Raw genomic sequence first — 18,217 nt, 5'->3', positions numbered from 1 at the left:
GTTACGCTAAAGGGAGTTACGCTAAAGGGAGTTACGCTAAAGGGAGCGCCTTTCTGCCTCCTCCCCATCCCAGTCCCCACCTCCAGCTCCCTAGCCGCTCCTCACAATTCCCCTGCACCCTCTGCTGACCTTTTCCTCCGCGCTCCTAGCCCCTGTAAACATTATTAGCCCCTCCTACGTCACTCTGAAATTACTTCCACTTGCCACGTAAACATAAGTGCCCAGCATCCTCTGCTTCACATCTGGCCCTCACATGCGGCTGGGCCCGCTCTCGAGACGGTGCAGGAAAAAAAACGACCTCTAGCACTGCCAAAATAGCGTAACAAACCTCTGCTGCTACAGCAGAATCCGACACACTTTTTCTGCCTTAATCCTTCCTGCTTTTCAGACTAGCATTTTAGGATGAATCATCGACCCGCACGTTTTATTTAATGCGACAGGACATCCGTCATGTAAATACGTGGTCAGATATCTTGCACCTCAAAAAAAAAAAAGAAAAAAAGACAACTTAGTTACTAAGTATGTTTAATAAGTATCAAATAGCATAGTCCAGGCTAAAGGGGATCTTCGATTAAATCTGCAGGCCATTTAAACCTATTTAAAAGCCGGAGTAGCAGAAGAGCCGGCACATAACAGTGGATACCCATAAGGATGAGCAGCAATCATGGAATTAAATTAATCTGATAATATCACACAAAGAAAGCCAGTGCTTAATCTTTCCTCCAAAGCAGCCTAATTTAATGGAAAAATTCAGAGGTCGAATTTAGCTTATTATTGTTGTGAAATGGCAGGCTTAATTGGTGTAACAAATTAACTATACCAGTACTGTTTGTGGAAATGCATCTTATCAATGAATAACTTCAAAATCAAGATTTAAGTCCAAACTGTGCATTTGTTAGGTTTTTAAGAACAAACATCTCTGATTGTTGGGCCTGATCACTTCTCTGACCTTCAGGTTAATTAACATGTAATTGGAAACGAACAGGCATACTTCAATCTAATTGAATGACCATACAGAGGGGACTGCAAGGCACACAGACTTGAGTCATTGCATCATTTCTGCTCATCTTGGGCCAGCGAGATTCCCTCTCATTTGCATTAATGCCAATCTGATGAAATGGCACCACCTGTTGAGGAGTTGATGGTAAAATGGACTCCCTTTAATTCTAAGCCCATGCTTCAGGGAACATAAGAACTTAAAAACATCAGGCAGAAACAATGTTAGGGGGGCAAGCTGCTACACACCTCATTACCTTAAAATATTCTTGAATTTCCATCCTCGTCGTTTAAAATTTCATAGGCACTCACATGTGCAAAAACAATTTTTTTAAGAGTTCATCAGCCAAGGATTTTTATAATACATTTTCATAAGGGTGTGACAAACCATGACATTAAGTAATAAGTTGAGTATTAAGAAGCAATAAAATGGCTGTGACACACATATAAGGGCGTTTTGGCCTCTCGTTCGTTTTCAGCTTTTCGTTTGTACTGTACCTCAGTCGTTTGGTATTTGCCCTTCAACTATGGAATGACACATGGGACCTGACCTCCAAGTCTCGTCCAGCGAAGGGACACGGGCACTTCACAGCTGCTCCAGATAAAACAGCTGCACCTTTCCACACCACACGCACTCTCGAAACCACATAAGCCGTTCCTCTGGCAGCCCACACTGGGGGCTCGGGCACGGAAAATAAACGTCACATATAACACATTCCCACTAAGGCTCACGTTTAATGCAAAATTGACTTTCACCGTGCATCATCAATAACCCAGATAGGTATTTTAGATTCCAAATTCTGCATGAGAGAAAATTATCGCCTGTTGTAAAGGGGCCTTAATTTTGTTTTGCATGCTTAGGCCTTTTGGTGCTATAAGCTATCCAATGATGTCAGCCATCTCCAGCAGTCCTGCTCACTGGGCTCAGCCTCAGTACAGTGGGACAGAGTCCGACCGCCCACAGGGCCCAGGAACCATAAGTTTTTCCCCTCTCAGACCTTAACTGGTGCTGCTGTCCACCACGAGGCCCCCGCAGCCCCCGCGCCTTACAGCTGCCACCGGGACTAAGCATTGCAAAACCAGGCTTGATGCCTACAGAGGCCTCTCCCTCAATGACAACACAATGGAGCTCCCGGGGACATGCACAACCATCTATTAGTCACTGCTGCCCTCCGCTGGATATAACACATTCCATGAAGGACACTATTGTTTGGGAACAACTTGCAGTTAAAATGAGCTCAGGTTGGGATGAATGTACTCTGCTTACATTATCTGTTACATCAGTGGCACATGACTAACCTAATTTTTGTGACATAATGGATATATTAATATATAATTCATACTGTATGATGTGACATCAACACATCATATATTATTAAAAGAAATGATTATGTGATTAACAGAATTTTTAATGAAGTACTTATCTATTATGCAAGTGAACTTTCTTATTTGAAAATGTAACATTTTTATTATTATAATTGGTGGCGCTTCACATTAACTGAACCCTCATAATTCATTCATTATGCATTCATAGAACATTCAGTGCACCTTCATAATGCATTTATAATGCATTCATAGAACATTCATAGGCAGCATGTAAGTATACCTTATCCTAACATACCTCAAGAACTTCAATATACATTAATGACAAACATTATACGATTATAAAGTTTGTTATTATCATATAATGCTTGTTATTAATGAATATTACAACTGTTAAGGTGTGTTAGGATGTTGTGGTATACTTGATTGTTGCTTATGAATGTTTTACGAATGCATTACAAAGAAGCATTGAATTGTTGTACGAATGCATTATAAAGGCATCATGAGGGTGCAGTTAATGTAAGGCGTTACCTTATAATTATGCAGAAAGATACACGCCCCTTCACATAATTCCAATAAGAAATGTAGGGCCATTAGCCAAACATGGCCTGGTCCTTCCAATTAAGACCATAAAAGCAAATGGCTACTAGATCTGGCAAAGTATTTTTACATTTTTGCTTCACAGATAATACATGTTTTTCTGCAAGGAAGTAACATAATAAACACCCTATACTGTATCAAACAAAACGATTACCCTCTTAGATACTTTTCAAGGGAACCAAGGTAATCTAATGGCATATGGAAGTCAAAGGAAGTGGCTCTTATTTTTTATTAACTTTACTGTTTGCTTTAAAGGGTATAACCACTTTTAAACTGAATAAATGTATCATTTTATTAATGATCACATTTTTGAAATTACCAGGTCAGGGAAAAGCCCAGAAAATCATCTATATTTCAGAAAAATACATGAACTCTACATAAAAAAACTTCAGAAGACGATAAGACTTATATAGGACTTCCCTGTATAATGTTCTCTGCAGCCAAATTAAATGGTTTAGCTCTCCGCTAGGGCTGCATCCACAGTGTTATCAGACGAGAAACGCAGAAGAATTAATCTAGAGTTATCTCAGTGGTGAACAATGCAGAGCTGTAATTTAAGTGCTAGGCTACATAACCCTTTCTGCCAAGTTTATAAATACTATACTTAATGCACTGGCAGTAAAAGTCATCTATTACATTCTCAGTTGCTTAGCAGATGCTGTTATTCAAAACAACTGACACTTTGCCGTTTCACACTTTGCCCTGTTATGCAGATGGATACTGTTACTGCAAATCAGGTAAAGAGACCTTCAAGTACAGAAATCCAGGCACACGCTCCAGAGTGGACGAGCAGCCAAATCCAGTCGCACGCCTGTTAGGCATCTTCCTGCTGTGTCCTCAGCACAAACTGGCCCTACAAACTCTGGGAGCAATTCACATGACCCCTCAGTCAGCAGAACAACTCACACTGTGCTATATGTGATAACTAACAAATAAATAAACATCGTAAAAAATCATAGATAGATTAGATAGATAGATTAGATAGATTAGGTAGATAGATAATTTCAAAAAACCACATATCAGCATGATTGTTCAGTATATTACACAGATGCCTGTTCACTCGAAGCTCACTGGACCACACTAACACACTAACGTTCAGCATACAGTTACCAAAGCAGGCATCATTTTTCAGGGCCAAGTAGGATGACAACAAGGTTCTGATCAAATCGCATCTCCTTTATGAGACGGACCTTTAATCACGCAACCCAGTGTCTGTAATTAGTGGCAGATTCTTTGACTCCTCCAGGAGAACAACAAGGAAGTCCGAGAGCACCTCATGCTGTGCCTCTGGGACGTGCAGAATCAGAACACATGTTCTGATTCTGTTCCGGCATAGTGACGCCACGTGTCGCCATGTCCATTAACTTGCAGCAGAAACGCTGTACCGCCGTGACGTCACTCCTCGCATGCATAAGGCTGCATATTAGCTCAATGACATCTCCATGCAGAATGTAAACACCGATCAGAATATGGTCTCACTGCAATTGCAACCTCGGGGAGGCTCCCAGCGCCCACCCCAGCCCCTGCAGGAGGGGAGCAAACGTGCAACAGGTTGTGGAGATTGTAGAGGTTCAGAGGTCGCTGCGGGGAAAGCCATGTCTTAAATGCGAGCGGTTCCCTTACCTGACTTGCGTTTCGAGGTGCCATAGTCCCTGAAAAAAAAACAACAGCAGAAGGACATGATTAGTCTCGGGCCCATGCGAGGCTACGGCCGCGACGAGCCCTCATAAAATCCCACCCACCCACGCCGGCACGCGAGAGAAAAACTGACGGAGGGGATCTGTCACTGTGCGTGTGTGTATGTCAGGGAGGGAGAGAAGAAAAACAGAGGAAGGAGAGAGAGAAAGAGAGAGGGGGAGAGAGAGAGAGAAAGAGAGAGAGAGATAGATCGGTAAGCTAGCTATGAAATCATGTGACACTACAGCACCACAACACTCTGCAACTCCCCCCATCTCTCTCCCGCCTATCGCACTCAGTCGGGAAAAAAAATTTAAATCCCGTTTAGCCAAGAGAGGGAATCTGCTAAACTCTTTATACATAATAAATCTTTATTGGATTACACCATCAGTTTGGGAATAAGGAGTTGGATGTGGGCAGGCTTCGCTGGGCGATGGGCGCTCGGGGCTCCAGGGCACAGTGGGCGCTCAGGAGCAGCCAGGAAAGAGGAGCATGGGATCTGAAGGTAAAGCAGGGCAGCATCCCCACAAGCTGCTATAAATAGCCAGGGTGAAGTGACTGAAAGTGCCTCAAACGCGATCTCGGGCGGCACGCGCCCTCCAAATGTGGAGCGCCTCTCCTGCAGAGGCGGCGGCCCATGCCCACGCCCGCGCCCGCGCCTACGCCCACGCCAAACCACACCCCATCCTGCTGTGCTCACAGCAAATCCCTGCCAAAGAGAGGAGGGCAGAGTCTCTTCCTCTAAAGCCTGAGAGACACGGAGAGATGGAAACGGAGCTCGGTGATGTAGAAGTGCATTAAGGTCGCCCCAAGGAACAGGAGATGCTGTGCAGGAAGGATGTCATTGTTTTAATTGCATTTTCAGCTCCTTTATTCCTTCATCATATGTGCCAACATCAATGTTACCATTAGTATTATTTGTTACTATTAATAGTATTATTAGTACTCTAGTAGTATTAGTACCATTATTGCTACTGGATAGACATGTCAGGTAGTGAAATGCATGCTTCCTGGCAAAGATTGTGCTCTTATGCCGTAATGCACTCCTGTTATGGAAATGGCTGACAGTGACTCAGCGTTTAATGCAGAACTGTCACATCATCAGGCAAAGAGAGGATTGGGCAGTAGATACTGAAAGACAAAAGGACGAGGCTAAATGTGTAATTCTGCATATTGATAGAAAATGCAGAAAGTAGGTATTTTTAGGAACAAAATGAAACATTGACAGTTTAAAGTTTCCATTCAGCAGCTACTAACATGCAATAGAGGTGCAATGAGAATCAACTGCAACTGAATAACTGCACCTGTGTGTATGCATCAGGCTATGCATTTAGGCATGTATGTCTTTAACCTGGAAAGGGATGACATCTTCTGCTGGGTGCGCTTTACCGAACTGTGCACGCTCTGAAGGCATGACTCAGAATCACCATAAATGCAAATGGATAAGTAATTACAGAAAATAAATGGATGGATGCATGATGGATGGATGAAAACGTGTCCGCTTAATGGTCTGGCTCCTAACAAAAATATCGAGTCTGCTCACAGTCAGGAAAAAAAAAGGTATGAATTCCAAGACAACAAGCGTGGAAACTAGATTTGTTACAGATCTGTGTGATGCAAAAGTGTAAAGAGACACGCAGCAGGAGAGAAGCACTGGCCTTCCCACGTGGGTCACCAGTGACACACGCAGCCAGAGGGAGATCACCCTGACTACACCCCATGTGTGCCCACACATGAATCACCAAGGGTCGCTTCCCAGCCTCTCTGTGCACCAAGCCTGCATCCCGAGTCTCCAGCCTGGAATGAGTCTCAGCCACTCGCTCCATGAGAGCCCTTTTCACTGCAGACCTCTTCCTCCCCCCCCCGAGCCACCCTCTTTTGTTTGCTCTCAATCTTCTCCATTGTGAAGCCCCTGAAGATGAATATGGCCATTCTGCCTTCCTCAGTGAGATCATTCTGGGGATTCTAGAATGGGCCTCATTGTACCATGAGGAGATACACAGAGGCTCGAGGCAGTGCCCTCATCTCCAACCTTGGTCATAGGCTGACCTCCCCAAGCTGGGGAAAATCGCAGCCATTCAACTCCATCCGAAGCCTGCGCTTTTGAAAATATATTGCAGGAAAAATTCCAGCAGAGTCCTGGCAGGCTGTAGGTCTGTTGGTCCTTATTACGGTTTCCCAAGATTCCCCAGTCCGAATCTGCAGATGCCTACAGCTCTCTCTCTCGTCGTGGTTTTCATTTCCAACAGGCCTCTTTCATCACCCACCGCTCCTCACTCAAAGTCAGGCTGGATCCGGCTGTGTATTAATCTTTGCTTTACAGAATCCTGGTTAACTCATCAGTGTTAGAAACAGAATCAGAGCTATATCAAGGCTGGATTTTCAAAAAGCTGCATCGATTCTGAATAAAAGTCAGTAAAACAATATTGGTGATATTCCTGTTCATTTTTACTATGTTCATGAATCCAGAGAAAATGCCCCATTATGCAAGTTATTTATCAGGAAGACAAAGATCCTATGTGACTACAGTAAGTCTTCTGCTAAGTACATTCACAGTCTTTGAAATACCAGAAACGAATAAAAGCAATGAGCATAGCCCTTCATAATTTTCACAAAAGTTATTCTGGATACAACATATCAACCTATCAAGTTAATAAAAAAAGAACTGGTGCTTGTCTGACTGCTCTATAAATTTGTCCTGCAAAAACATCATGCTTTAATTTACTTTTCGCTGTTTAGTATCATTCTAAGAAAATATATGAGCATTTCTTATTATGTATTAAGCTTAACATTAAGATCACCTGCCTAATATTGTGTAGGTTCCCCGCTGTGGCAGGGCGCCGGCCATCGGGAACGCCACCGCCATCGGGAATATCACGGCCATCGGGAATACCACACCTATCAGGAACGCCACTGCCATCGGGAATACCACCGCCATCGGGAATATCACCGCCATCGGTAATACCACCGCCATCGGGAATATCACCGCCATCGGGAATATCACCGCCATCGGGAATACCACGGTCATCGGGAATATCACCGCCATCGGGAATATCACGGCCATCGGGAATACCACGGCCATCGGGAATACCACCGCCATCGGGAATATCACCGCCATCGGGAATATCACGCTCATTGGGGAATACCGTTGCCATGAAGGGATGTACTTGGTCTGCAACAGTGTTTAGGTAGGTGATACCTGTCAAAGTAACATCCACATGAATGCCAAGACCCAGGTGTCCCAGCAGAACACTTCTCGCCACCAGCTTGCTACAGTAGCTCTCCTGAGATCTTGGACCAGACCAGCTAGCCTTTGCCCCTCAAGTTCATCAATGAGCCTTGGGCACCCAAAACCCCGTTGCTGGGTTACCGGTTAACCTTCCCTGGGCTGCTTTTGGTAGGAACTGACCGCTGTATACCGGGAACACCCCCCCCCCCCACACCAGGCCTGTAGTCTTGGAGATGCTCTGATGCAGTCGTCTAGCCATCACAATTTGTCCCTTGTCAAAGCTGCTCAGATCCTTATGACTGACCATTTTTCCTGATTTCAATATATCAGCTTCATGAACTGAATCCTCACTTGCCTAATATATAATGGCACCTTTGACAGGTGCCACTGTAATGAGATAATCAATGTTATTCAATTATGTTATATGGATGTTGTGGCTGATCAGCATATACATTTATCTCCCAGTTTTGGGACATGAGCGTTTGGTCTAGTATATAACCCACCAGACCCCTTATGCTAGCAATCAATGTGACCTTAACAAACAGATGGACAAATCAGATGTACATGCATTATGAAGAGCAAGTATATATTGTTCCTAAAATTTGGTAGTGATAATTATAGAGAAGCACTGTAGAAATGCCACATCTCCACATCTGGGTTGTGGGTTCTTCTCCCACCTTGGCTTGGTGTGTGTGCAGTTTGCACATTCTCCCTATGTCCGCGTGCTTTTCCAGGGATTCCAGGTTCCCACCACAATCCAAAATACAGTTTTAGTCTCGAAAATTGCCCTCAGTGAGTTTCCTGTGATGCACTCGCATAACATCCAGTGTGGTCTTTGCCTTCAGAGATAAACTTCAGGTTCATCACAAACCTATGGTAGATATAACGTTGGAAAATACAAAACGGAAGAGTGTGGACCTATTTTCTAGTTTATTTTCTCTCTGGATTTGACATCAATCAAATGCAGGGGGTGGTGTGTGGCGTGTGGCTCAGCGGGTAAGCACACTGTGACAGTGAGCGGTAGGTCACCGGTTCAAATCCCACGATCAAAAGAGTTAGCGATTTCACCACTGGGCCCTTGAGCAAGACCCTTAACTCCAGGTCCTCCTGGAACTGACTGATCCGGCTTTCCTCATTTGCTACAAAAGTTCCACTAAATAAATAAAATGTATTAACATTTCAATACATTTGCAGTAAACCCATCCTTCCATCTGTTTATCCTGGACATATTTAATCAGTCAGAGCTATATTTAAAAAGTAATAAATGAAAGATTTGTAGGTAATCGACTGCAAGAACTAAAGCTGGCAACTGATGCTCCTCTTGAAGATATGACATCATAAAGGGACAGGCAATATCGCCGATACTTATCAAGGTTCCATCGTAGGCATGACCTTTTAAACAGAATGAACACACCGCGTGGTAAATCCTGCAAAAGCACAAATAGTCAGGTTGGAGGATGGAAGTTGCTGTTTTTGGCTGTTCATCAGCTTCGCTGGTCAGGCATCTGAAACGCATTAGTGGGGGTGGGGGGGGGTGGATCCGAGGGCTGTTGGGTCTGGTCCCGCTCGCGAATGACCCGTGTCTCTCTGCAGAAATAATACTCTTCCCCGGAGAGGCATGTGCTGCTTTCTGGCGGCCAGTGTTCGTCCCATGTCTCGTAAAGAGAGAAACGTAAGGAAATATTTAAAGGGGATGTGCTTTCGAGGTTACACTTTACGGGCTGGTCGCTTGCTAGCAGTTCCGTGGGAGCCAGGAGGCGGCTTTACGTGACCAATCCGGTTGCTTCTCCGATTTATGTCATCAAAGAGGGTCCCGGTTCTCAAGATCGAGGAATTTGAACCAGAATTTGCAAAATTTTCACTTAAGAAGAAAAATAATAAAAAATGTTTTAATTTAGATTTGTCAGTCAGCTGGAAGCCTCCTGGGTGAGACCAGGCTTAAAAAAGCCACCTGTTTGTCTATTACAACACCACTCCTAATAGGTGGGTCCCGTATTGCTGGAATGTACTTAATCCCACTGTTGGATAATTGTTTTGAGTCAACTAAGCTGTCTGCCAGACGCTTCGCCCTTATTTCCATTCATGTCCTCAGAGCTGAGAGCAGTGGTCATCCTTCAACTGTACTTCTGCCCCAACAAAGCCAGTGCCGTCGCTCACCCCCTGGATAGACACCCACGAGCCCCTGATTAGCCGCTCTGATCCACAGCGAGCCCCTCTGTCAGATGATCGCCTGATTGGATCAGGGCCAGACGGGACGTGTGCTGATAGGTCTGACAGGATGAGCAGTTGCCTCATTAAAAGGACGACAATAGACTCTTCTTTCCTTCAGAAACCTTAGTTATACTACCAACTGTGGCTGACTGCATTTCTGATGGAGATTTTAACCGTCAGAGTTTTACTCATTAGTTACAGTTCAAATTAAAACCTTACATACAAAAATCTCCTTTAATTAGTATATAAACTTAATTCAATTTTTTTACAGCCACTAGTCAAAAGTATTTAACATCAGAAAAGCTAAATAGGTTTTGCTGCTCAGCTCAGAGCTTATGGGTTTAAAACCAGTAAGTCTGTGTGTGGTTCCTCCTTCGTAACCAGTTTCCACCCACAGCTCACATATTGCTCAGGGGAAGCAGTGACTCAAAATATTTCCCTTGGAGTGGAATATTTCACATATTAATTGTGATTCTAGTCCAGATACAAATAGTCACACATATTTCCTTTCGATAATCTGTCAAATTACTTTTTTTAAAACAAATCCTGGTCAATTTTTGCAAAAGTCTGACATTTCACGTGTATTTTTAGTAAACCAAATTACCTGGTCTACATGCATGATGTAATACACATAAACACACATAGAAATATAATATCTAGATTTTCACATAAAGATAGAATTTCAAATGGCGTTTTGATCGCCACCATAGATTCAGCCCCTTGGTTTAAGGGCAATTTGCTGCAGGACCAGGACATAAACAAAGCTCACATTTCAAAGAAAAGGCACATAAGGGCAAAAACAGGACTAACCCCCCTCCCCCCGCCTGTGCTGTTACAGCAAGACCATAATACACTCATGCTAATTAGGATTCAAGGTTCTCCTGGTCCATTGTGGGGACATATGCACACTTATCCTGATTATTTCTTTGCACAAACCCAGGCTGCACTTAACCCACACAGCAACCCATCCGCCTCCCCATCATGTGGAGATGCTCCACCCACCAGATCTGCCCCCACCCCTTCGGCCACTCGGAGGGCCATTTCTTTCAGCTAAAAGCCAAGCCATTAATGCCAGACTTTGCAGCACGGTCTGAGCTTGGCCTTAGCTATACAAATGCATGCCGTACCAGATGTTACCCACACAGAGTGATTGCATTTGCGGTAAAAGACCCACAATAAACATTATGCAACAGTTCCTGAATTAATCACCAGCACTGTAACAGTAAACGTTCTCTAAGAAGTGTAGGCCATAATAGTTATGTGAGAGAACACCCACCTAAACTTAAAGGTGTCTATTCCACAATGCCGAAACCACCACACGTCGGGGTTGGACATATGCTGGTGAATTCAAATTTAAAAAGCTTTATTGGCATGACAGCTGTTTTCAGTTTGCTAAAGCTCAACATGATTTGGCGAGTCACATTATATGTCATAACATTAATACAGCTTAAAAATGAAGCAAAAACAAAATATATTTCCCGTTTCAGATCAAACTGTCAAATGGCAAAATCCTATAGGTGCACAACTTGCCCCGTAAATTTCATCACTGAAGTGGAATTAATCTATATACAAGATAAAATTCATGGTCATAGCTCATTTGACATGAGCAAACAACTAGTACAGCTATTTAGATAAATAAAGGTGTCGCTCCGTCAACTCAAAACCAACAGGAAAGGAAAAAAATGCATGAATTCAGCAGAAATGCGAGGAATTATTTCCCGCAGAACCAATTAAAGGCATTCAGCCCACAATGTACAGAGACAGTGGAAAAGGTAAAGTCCAGATACTGGAGCTATCGATGGAAAACCCAGTATTCCCACAAACCAGTCTGGTTCACCAAACGTGGCATTTAGTCATTCCCTTTTCAGGCATCCTCAGCTCCCTCTAGTGGTCAAATGCGATGGAAAATATATTTTTTAAAACTATCAGCAAAATAATTGCATAACTGGAAGAAGAGTGATGCAAGCTAACCTATTCCTCAAAAACAAGGTTGTTTTTATAGGAAGTGAATGCATTCCTGAGTATTTCACAACATAGTACAAGCCTCAATAGAATAGTCACATGTCTGTGGCCCTTGAATGAGGCCCCTAATCTGCAGCTCCATGGGCACCACAGGTAACTGAGCCGATACTGTGACTGCCAAGCTTTCTCTAACCTGTATGTGTCTGTGTCACATGGAGAGCACAATGGTGCAGGCGAAAAGAGTATTTCCCCATAAGAATCATCCATCCATCTTCTGTAACTGCTTGTTCTACTCAGGGTCATGGGGGTCCAGAGCCTATCCTGGAGGCTATGGGCACAAGGCAGGGAACAACCCAGGATGGGGCACCAACCCATCACAGGTCACACACACTATTCAGTCATACACGCACACCTATGGGACTCACTTAACCTCTTTTGGACTGTGAGGTACTGAGAGAAAACCTCACCCACAATGACACAGGGAGAACATGCAAACTCCACACACATGGAATGAGGGTGGAGACTTGAACCCGGGCCCCAGTGGTATGAGGCAACAGTGCTAACCACTGCACCACCGTGTCACCCCCCATCGAGGCCAATAAAATATAATTATTATTAATATTAATATGATGAGGAAACAAAAAAGTCAAGGTATTACTGAAGCATCAGAATGGCCTCAATTTTAAACATGTGACAGACTAGGGTGACCAGATAATCCATGTCAGGGAGGACACTTTGAGCTACTTCGGGTTTTACAAACTACTTTCAAATTGAAAGGCTCCTGTGCTCGGCTAAATAGTTCAGCTCTTCTTGTGCTTTGACTGGTTTGTTTCCTTGACTGAAAGACTCATCCAGCTGTTTTACATTAGCATTAGTGACACATGCATGATTATAGGAGACTGACCAATCAGCACACAGCAAGAACTCAGTGCTCAAGTGAAATCCAGGTCCTTTTAATTGAAATGGTAATTTACAATTCCTGTCCTAGCTCAGAGTGTCCTCCCTGACATGGATTATCTGGTCACCCTATGACAGACAGATGCCAAAATGAGAGTGTAGCTGCAACCCAATACTGGCTTGAAGAAAGATATTTGTCTCCATGTAAGCCTATTTCCTCACCTCAGATAAATAAATAGAAAACCAGTACATCTATAGGATAGGCAGAAATTCTCCATTGGGGACTTGCGAGGAATGCCAAAGGACCAACGCAGTACAAAGTAATCATCAAATTCACACACCCAATGAAAAGATGTTCAAAAACACAGCTAACTTAAAAGAGTATGTGAGAATGTATGATAAATACCTGTGGAGAATGACTTTCCAGCGAAAACACAGAATTTCATTATATTTATTTTGATCCTGCACATCTGCAGTGATTCTGAAATGTAATGTAATGCTGAACCTGCAGGGGGCAATGATGTAAGCACCTCAGGGCTTGACAGCACAAAAGCTAGATGCGCAAATCAGAGAGTGTGTGTCTACATCTCTGACTGAATGTGTACTTTCAGAAATGCACTATTTAACCTAAAGCACTGAGCTTCAACTACAGCTGAATCCCCTTGTCGTATAGAGCAATGCTCCGTACGTTACAGCCTTTGAGGAAAGAAACGATGCCTACAACACCTAAACTGGGGTGGTATGGGGGTTAGCACTGTTACCTCACACCTCTATGACCAGGGTTCGAGTTTGTGTGTGGAGTTTGCATGTTCTCCCCATGTCATTATGGGATTTCCTTCTGGTTTTCTCACACATATGCTGAGGTTAATGGGAGTTACCAAATTACATGTGAGTTTGCCCTGTGATGGGTTGGCACCCCCCATCCTAGAAAATTCCCTGCCTGACACCCATAGGCTCTGGGTCCCCTGTGACCCTGAATAGAACAAGCGATTACAGAAAATGGACAGGAGGGGTTAAATAAACTAACACTGCTCTTCTGAAATAAGCAGGCTTATACCACCCAACAGAGATAGATAGACAGCCTAATTTAGAAAAGCATATATGAGGTGCCCTAGTAGTTAACCAGGAATTGTAAACACTACAAGCAGAAATTACACTGGGACCTTCTGGGAGCTGATAATGGACTGTTGCTTTTAAGAAAATTCAGGTTCGTTTTCGTAAAAGGAACCAGAGGCAGCAGACCAAATGACAGTCACTGGCATTTCCCACCTGAGCATTATAGTCATGTGACACCTGAAATATCCCAACCGACTTGAGGAAGCATGATGCACACGCCCACCCTGCCACCCTCCGTGGGATGCGCACTTCTATTTTTACAAGGATGGCGTCCTTTGATCTGGCCGAGGTTCAGTGGGATTCTGTGTGGCCCTTCCCCCCCCTTAACTTCTTGCCGAATTCCATTCACAGTGCCGTCACCCGAATATCGCGTGTCAGCCGGGCCAGCTGAAGCCCGGGGATTCCCCCTTTCCACGGCGGATGTCCCTTGGGCGTTGTGGCCAACAAGTCAGAGATAGCGGCTTCTCTGAATGGGGACACACAACAAGATAGCCTTTGTAGTACGGCCACAAACACTGGCTCGCTATAAATTAGACAAGGTGTCTCTCTGGTGTCATGATAGCGTTGGTTTCTGATACAGCATGTCAGATACAACCTTTTCCATCACGCTGAGGGCGAGGTGGGAGGAGGAACATCGTAGGAAAGCCATCAACGAAACTGTGTGGATCTTAACAGTGGTAAATGATTCCTCATTTAGTCCAGGGGGGTTCAGATCTTGTCTGTATTCAGTTGTGCACAAGACCTGCCTCTCATACGTGCCAGAGAACATTTTATAAGGCTGAAACAGTCAATCCACTGATATATGTTCTGTATATGGAAGATATATAGATAGATGGGCAGATGATGTGGATTAGACCTGCGACCGGAAGGTTGCTGGTTTGAATCCCATCCTCGGCAGAAAAGTCACATATCCGTTGACCCCTCCAGCAAGGCCATTAACCCCCCCAAAATGCTCCATTGGTGCCAGATAAATAGCCAACCCTATGCTCCGACCCAAAGCTTCACCCTCAACTGAATTCAAGTGTGCGAAGGTCTCAAAGGAGAGAAGATAGGGTGTACCGAAAATAAAGAATTCCAATGCACCAGTACTAGTGCATATACGGCACAATTTCATTTCAGATGTTCCTCAAAAGTGCTCACATATTGACAAGATGTATAGAGACTTACTTATTTTTCAGCTTCAGCCTTGTTTATGTGTTTAGATAGATAAAAGCAAAATCCACAACATAAATCTAGAAAGACATACTGCATGAGTACTGTGATCTGCCCTTCGTTACTCACTGAACAAGATACAGCTTTACAATTTTTTTTTACGTCAGTTTTTATAGTTTTCCGTTGTGGCACTGTTTCCAATGTACACCCTCTGGCAGCAAAGGAGTGGACTTCAAACACCTCCCAACATGCTCACCCCCACGTCAGATCAGAAAGCCGCAAACCACTACTGAAACGGTCATGGGTTCTTCACTGCGTTTTGGTTGAGACTTTATTTTCTATTGATGTAGGGAGGGAATGAACAATTACAGGCAGCGTGAAAAAAATAAACAGGAAACAGGAACTGGCAACATCTCTTATAATTCACTATATTTCCATTATAAAATTTGAAACATATTGACTTGTTCAGATGGGAAAGCCTTTGATCCTGTTGGACGTTTAATGATAATTCAAATCTTGATTTGTGAAAGTGTCTGTTGAAAGACTCATGATTCAGATCACAAGATAGGATTTTAAAAAGTCACATTTTAATATTTATAGTCACCTCGACAAAGATCATTTGGTTTCATAAAGTTCTGTTCATTATTATTTGGTTAAAACAAAAAGAAAATTCTAATTTAAAATCAGTATTTTGCATGTTTGTGGCGAGATTTTTTTCCCAACTCACCTTTATTAAATTTAAAAAATGTAGAATTCATTATCTAAAATACCATTATAAATACTGCAATATACCAGTGGATAATTAGATATTTATTTTTAGAAGATTATCAGCATATAAAAGGCCATTGACACGAAATGTAAAAAACCGTTCAAATGTAACATGCTTGAGATGAATATCTTCCGGCTCCTGAATGTTAATCCGTGCCTTCGGAAGCATAAGGTCGCATCTGGAATAGTGGTGGTTATTTCGGGGCCTGAAAGGCCGTCTTTGTCTATGCTAAGGAGGTCTCCCGCAAGCTCCCTGCGCCGAAACTGATGAAGTGGACAGATTCCGGAACGGGGGCCGGAGCCAAACTTCGGTACCACGCCGTCGCCCTGCCGTGAAAGTGCCCCGGTGGGGGGGAGCCAGGGCACGCTTCGCCTTTTTCCACATTCGGTTTTGATGTCCCTAGGCCGAACCAGGATTTTCCTTGGCCGTTTTGAAATTTAATATCAACAAATTACTTCCTTGCTAAAAACAAGGCACAAAAGGAAAGTGTTTCACATGCTTTCGGAACCACAAGTAACTGTTTTGTATTTGACTGAAAAAAACTGTTTTCAAAAAAACAAATTCATCATGGACTATGTGCGCATGCCTTTGTTCAGCAGGCTAAATGTAACCAACAGCTAAAATCAAAAGCCAAACCGAAGTCTAACAAAAAAAAAAAGATTCCTTTGTATATGTCTCTCTGTGGAATCGATTCTAGTAAACTTCTGAAACACATGTACCCTAATTCAAAGCTGCCTTGTACATGTATCGAATGCTATATATTCAATTTCAAAGAATCGATAAACACACATCGAAGTTACAAGGTAAACCCATCGGATGGTTTTGCGGCCTCTTCTTCGGCGACAATTTCCACGGATGTGTTTGCCCGATTTGTCCTGTATCGATTACACCCCCTCCCTGACTGGAGATCAATCTTAGGCCTGAAGTCCCTGGAAACTCTAACCTTCTCCAATCAGCAGGCATATCCATGTCAGGGACCTTGAGAAAAAGTGTGACAACCCTGAGTTCTGGAAATTAACTGCATTGCTTAGAGTCTTCCCAGCGCAAAGCCAAAACGAAACAGTACACTTCTGGGCCGCAAAGTCATTTTTCTTCAGGGACAGCCGTCTCTCGGTATCCGGGGGGGGGGGGGGGGGGATTGACTCCAGGATGCCTCTAGATGCCAAAATCCATGGATGTTCAGTATGGACGCAGGTTACAGCAGGGTAAGCCCGCACATGCTCAGTATGGACGCAGATTACAGCAGGGTAAGCCCGCACATGCTCAGTATGGACGCAGGTTACAGCAGGGTAAGCCCGCACATGCTCAGTATGGACGCAGGTTACAGCAGGGTAAGCCCGCACATGCTCAGTATGGACGCAGGTTACAGCAGACTATGCCCGCACATGCTCAGTATGGACGCAGGTTACAGCAGGGTAAGCCCGCACATGCTCAGTATGGACGCAGGTTACAGCAAGGTATGCCCGCACATCACTATATTCAGAGTAGGGCTCGGCACGGCATGGCACAAAGTCAACCTTTGCTTTTTGGAACTTTCTGGATAATTTTTTCTTCCGGAATATTTTCAATCCGCGATTGGTCAAATCCACAGATGCGGAACCCGCAGATACAGAGGGTAGGCTGCATATACATCTTTCATGCACACAAACCAGTAAAAACTTTTCAATAAATTGAGGTCACTAATAACCTAGTGATTACAGGCATAAAACAAACCTGATCCAAATCAGAAATCCTAGAATGGGTTCTGCTGTTGTACCCTTGAACAGGGTGCTTAGCGTGAACATACACAGCTGTATACAGGTAAAATATTATTTTAATGATTGTTTAAAATTCTATTTTTTTCATATATTCAACTTTATAAAATATTTCATAATTGTCATGGTGGCATATAGTATTGTCATTTTCCAACATGTATTCAAACAAAAAATATGAAATTATGCAGTATTATTCATAAAAAGAGGGGTTCTATAAAGGAGATACAAATTAATCATATACTATATCTATTTAGCAATAAGAGTTTACTATTTTCATTTATTTATATAATTTGCAACCAAAAAAAAAAATCAGCACATTATTAATATACGACAGACACCAGCATGATTTTCATATGACTATACCACCTCCTAGTGGACAGTTGGAGTATCTTAGGAATCTCAAGTAGCATGTTGCTTCTCCTGTTTTTATACAAATGTTTCACATTCCGGACAGCATGCAGCTCCTTGAGCCTCTCTACCAAGGTGGAGGGAAATATGTTATACTCTCTAATTCTCAAAGGAAGCATGCAG

General features: G+C 43.3%; 1 protein-coding gene across 5 annotated transcripts in view; it reads right to left on the bottom strand.

Moving 5' to 3' along the window:
* The window catches only part of sh3pxd2aa (SH3 and PX domains 2Aa), an 85,315-nt gene that overhangs the window by 37,641 nt on the left and 29,457 nt on the right, over positions 1-18,217 (bottom strand). For all 5 annotated transcript variants that reach the window (XM_072703876.1, XM_072703878.1, XM_072703877.1 and 2 more), the window contains one exon: positions 4,543-4,571. In XM_072703876.1, the coding sequence (XP_072559977.1) occupies positions 4,543-4,571 (29 nt within the window). The remainder of the gene's footprint in view (positions 1-4,542; positions 4,572-18,217) is intronic.

The sequence above is a fragment of the Paramormyrops kingsleyae genome, chromosome 20 (genome assembly GCF_048594095.1).
Source record: "Paramormyrops kingsleyae isolate MSU_618 chromosome 20, PKINGS_0.4, whole genome shotgun sequence".
Taxonomy (NCBI): Eukaryota; Metazoa; Chordata; class Actinopteri; order Osteoglossiformes; family Mormyridae; genus Paramormyrops; species Paramormyrops kingsleyae.
Note: the sequence above shows the minus strand (reverse complement) of the source record. Positions and strands in the feature narration are given on the sequence as shown.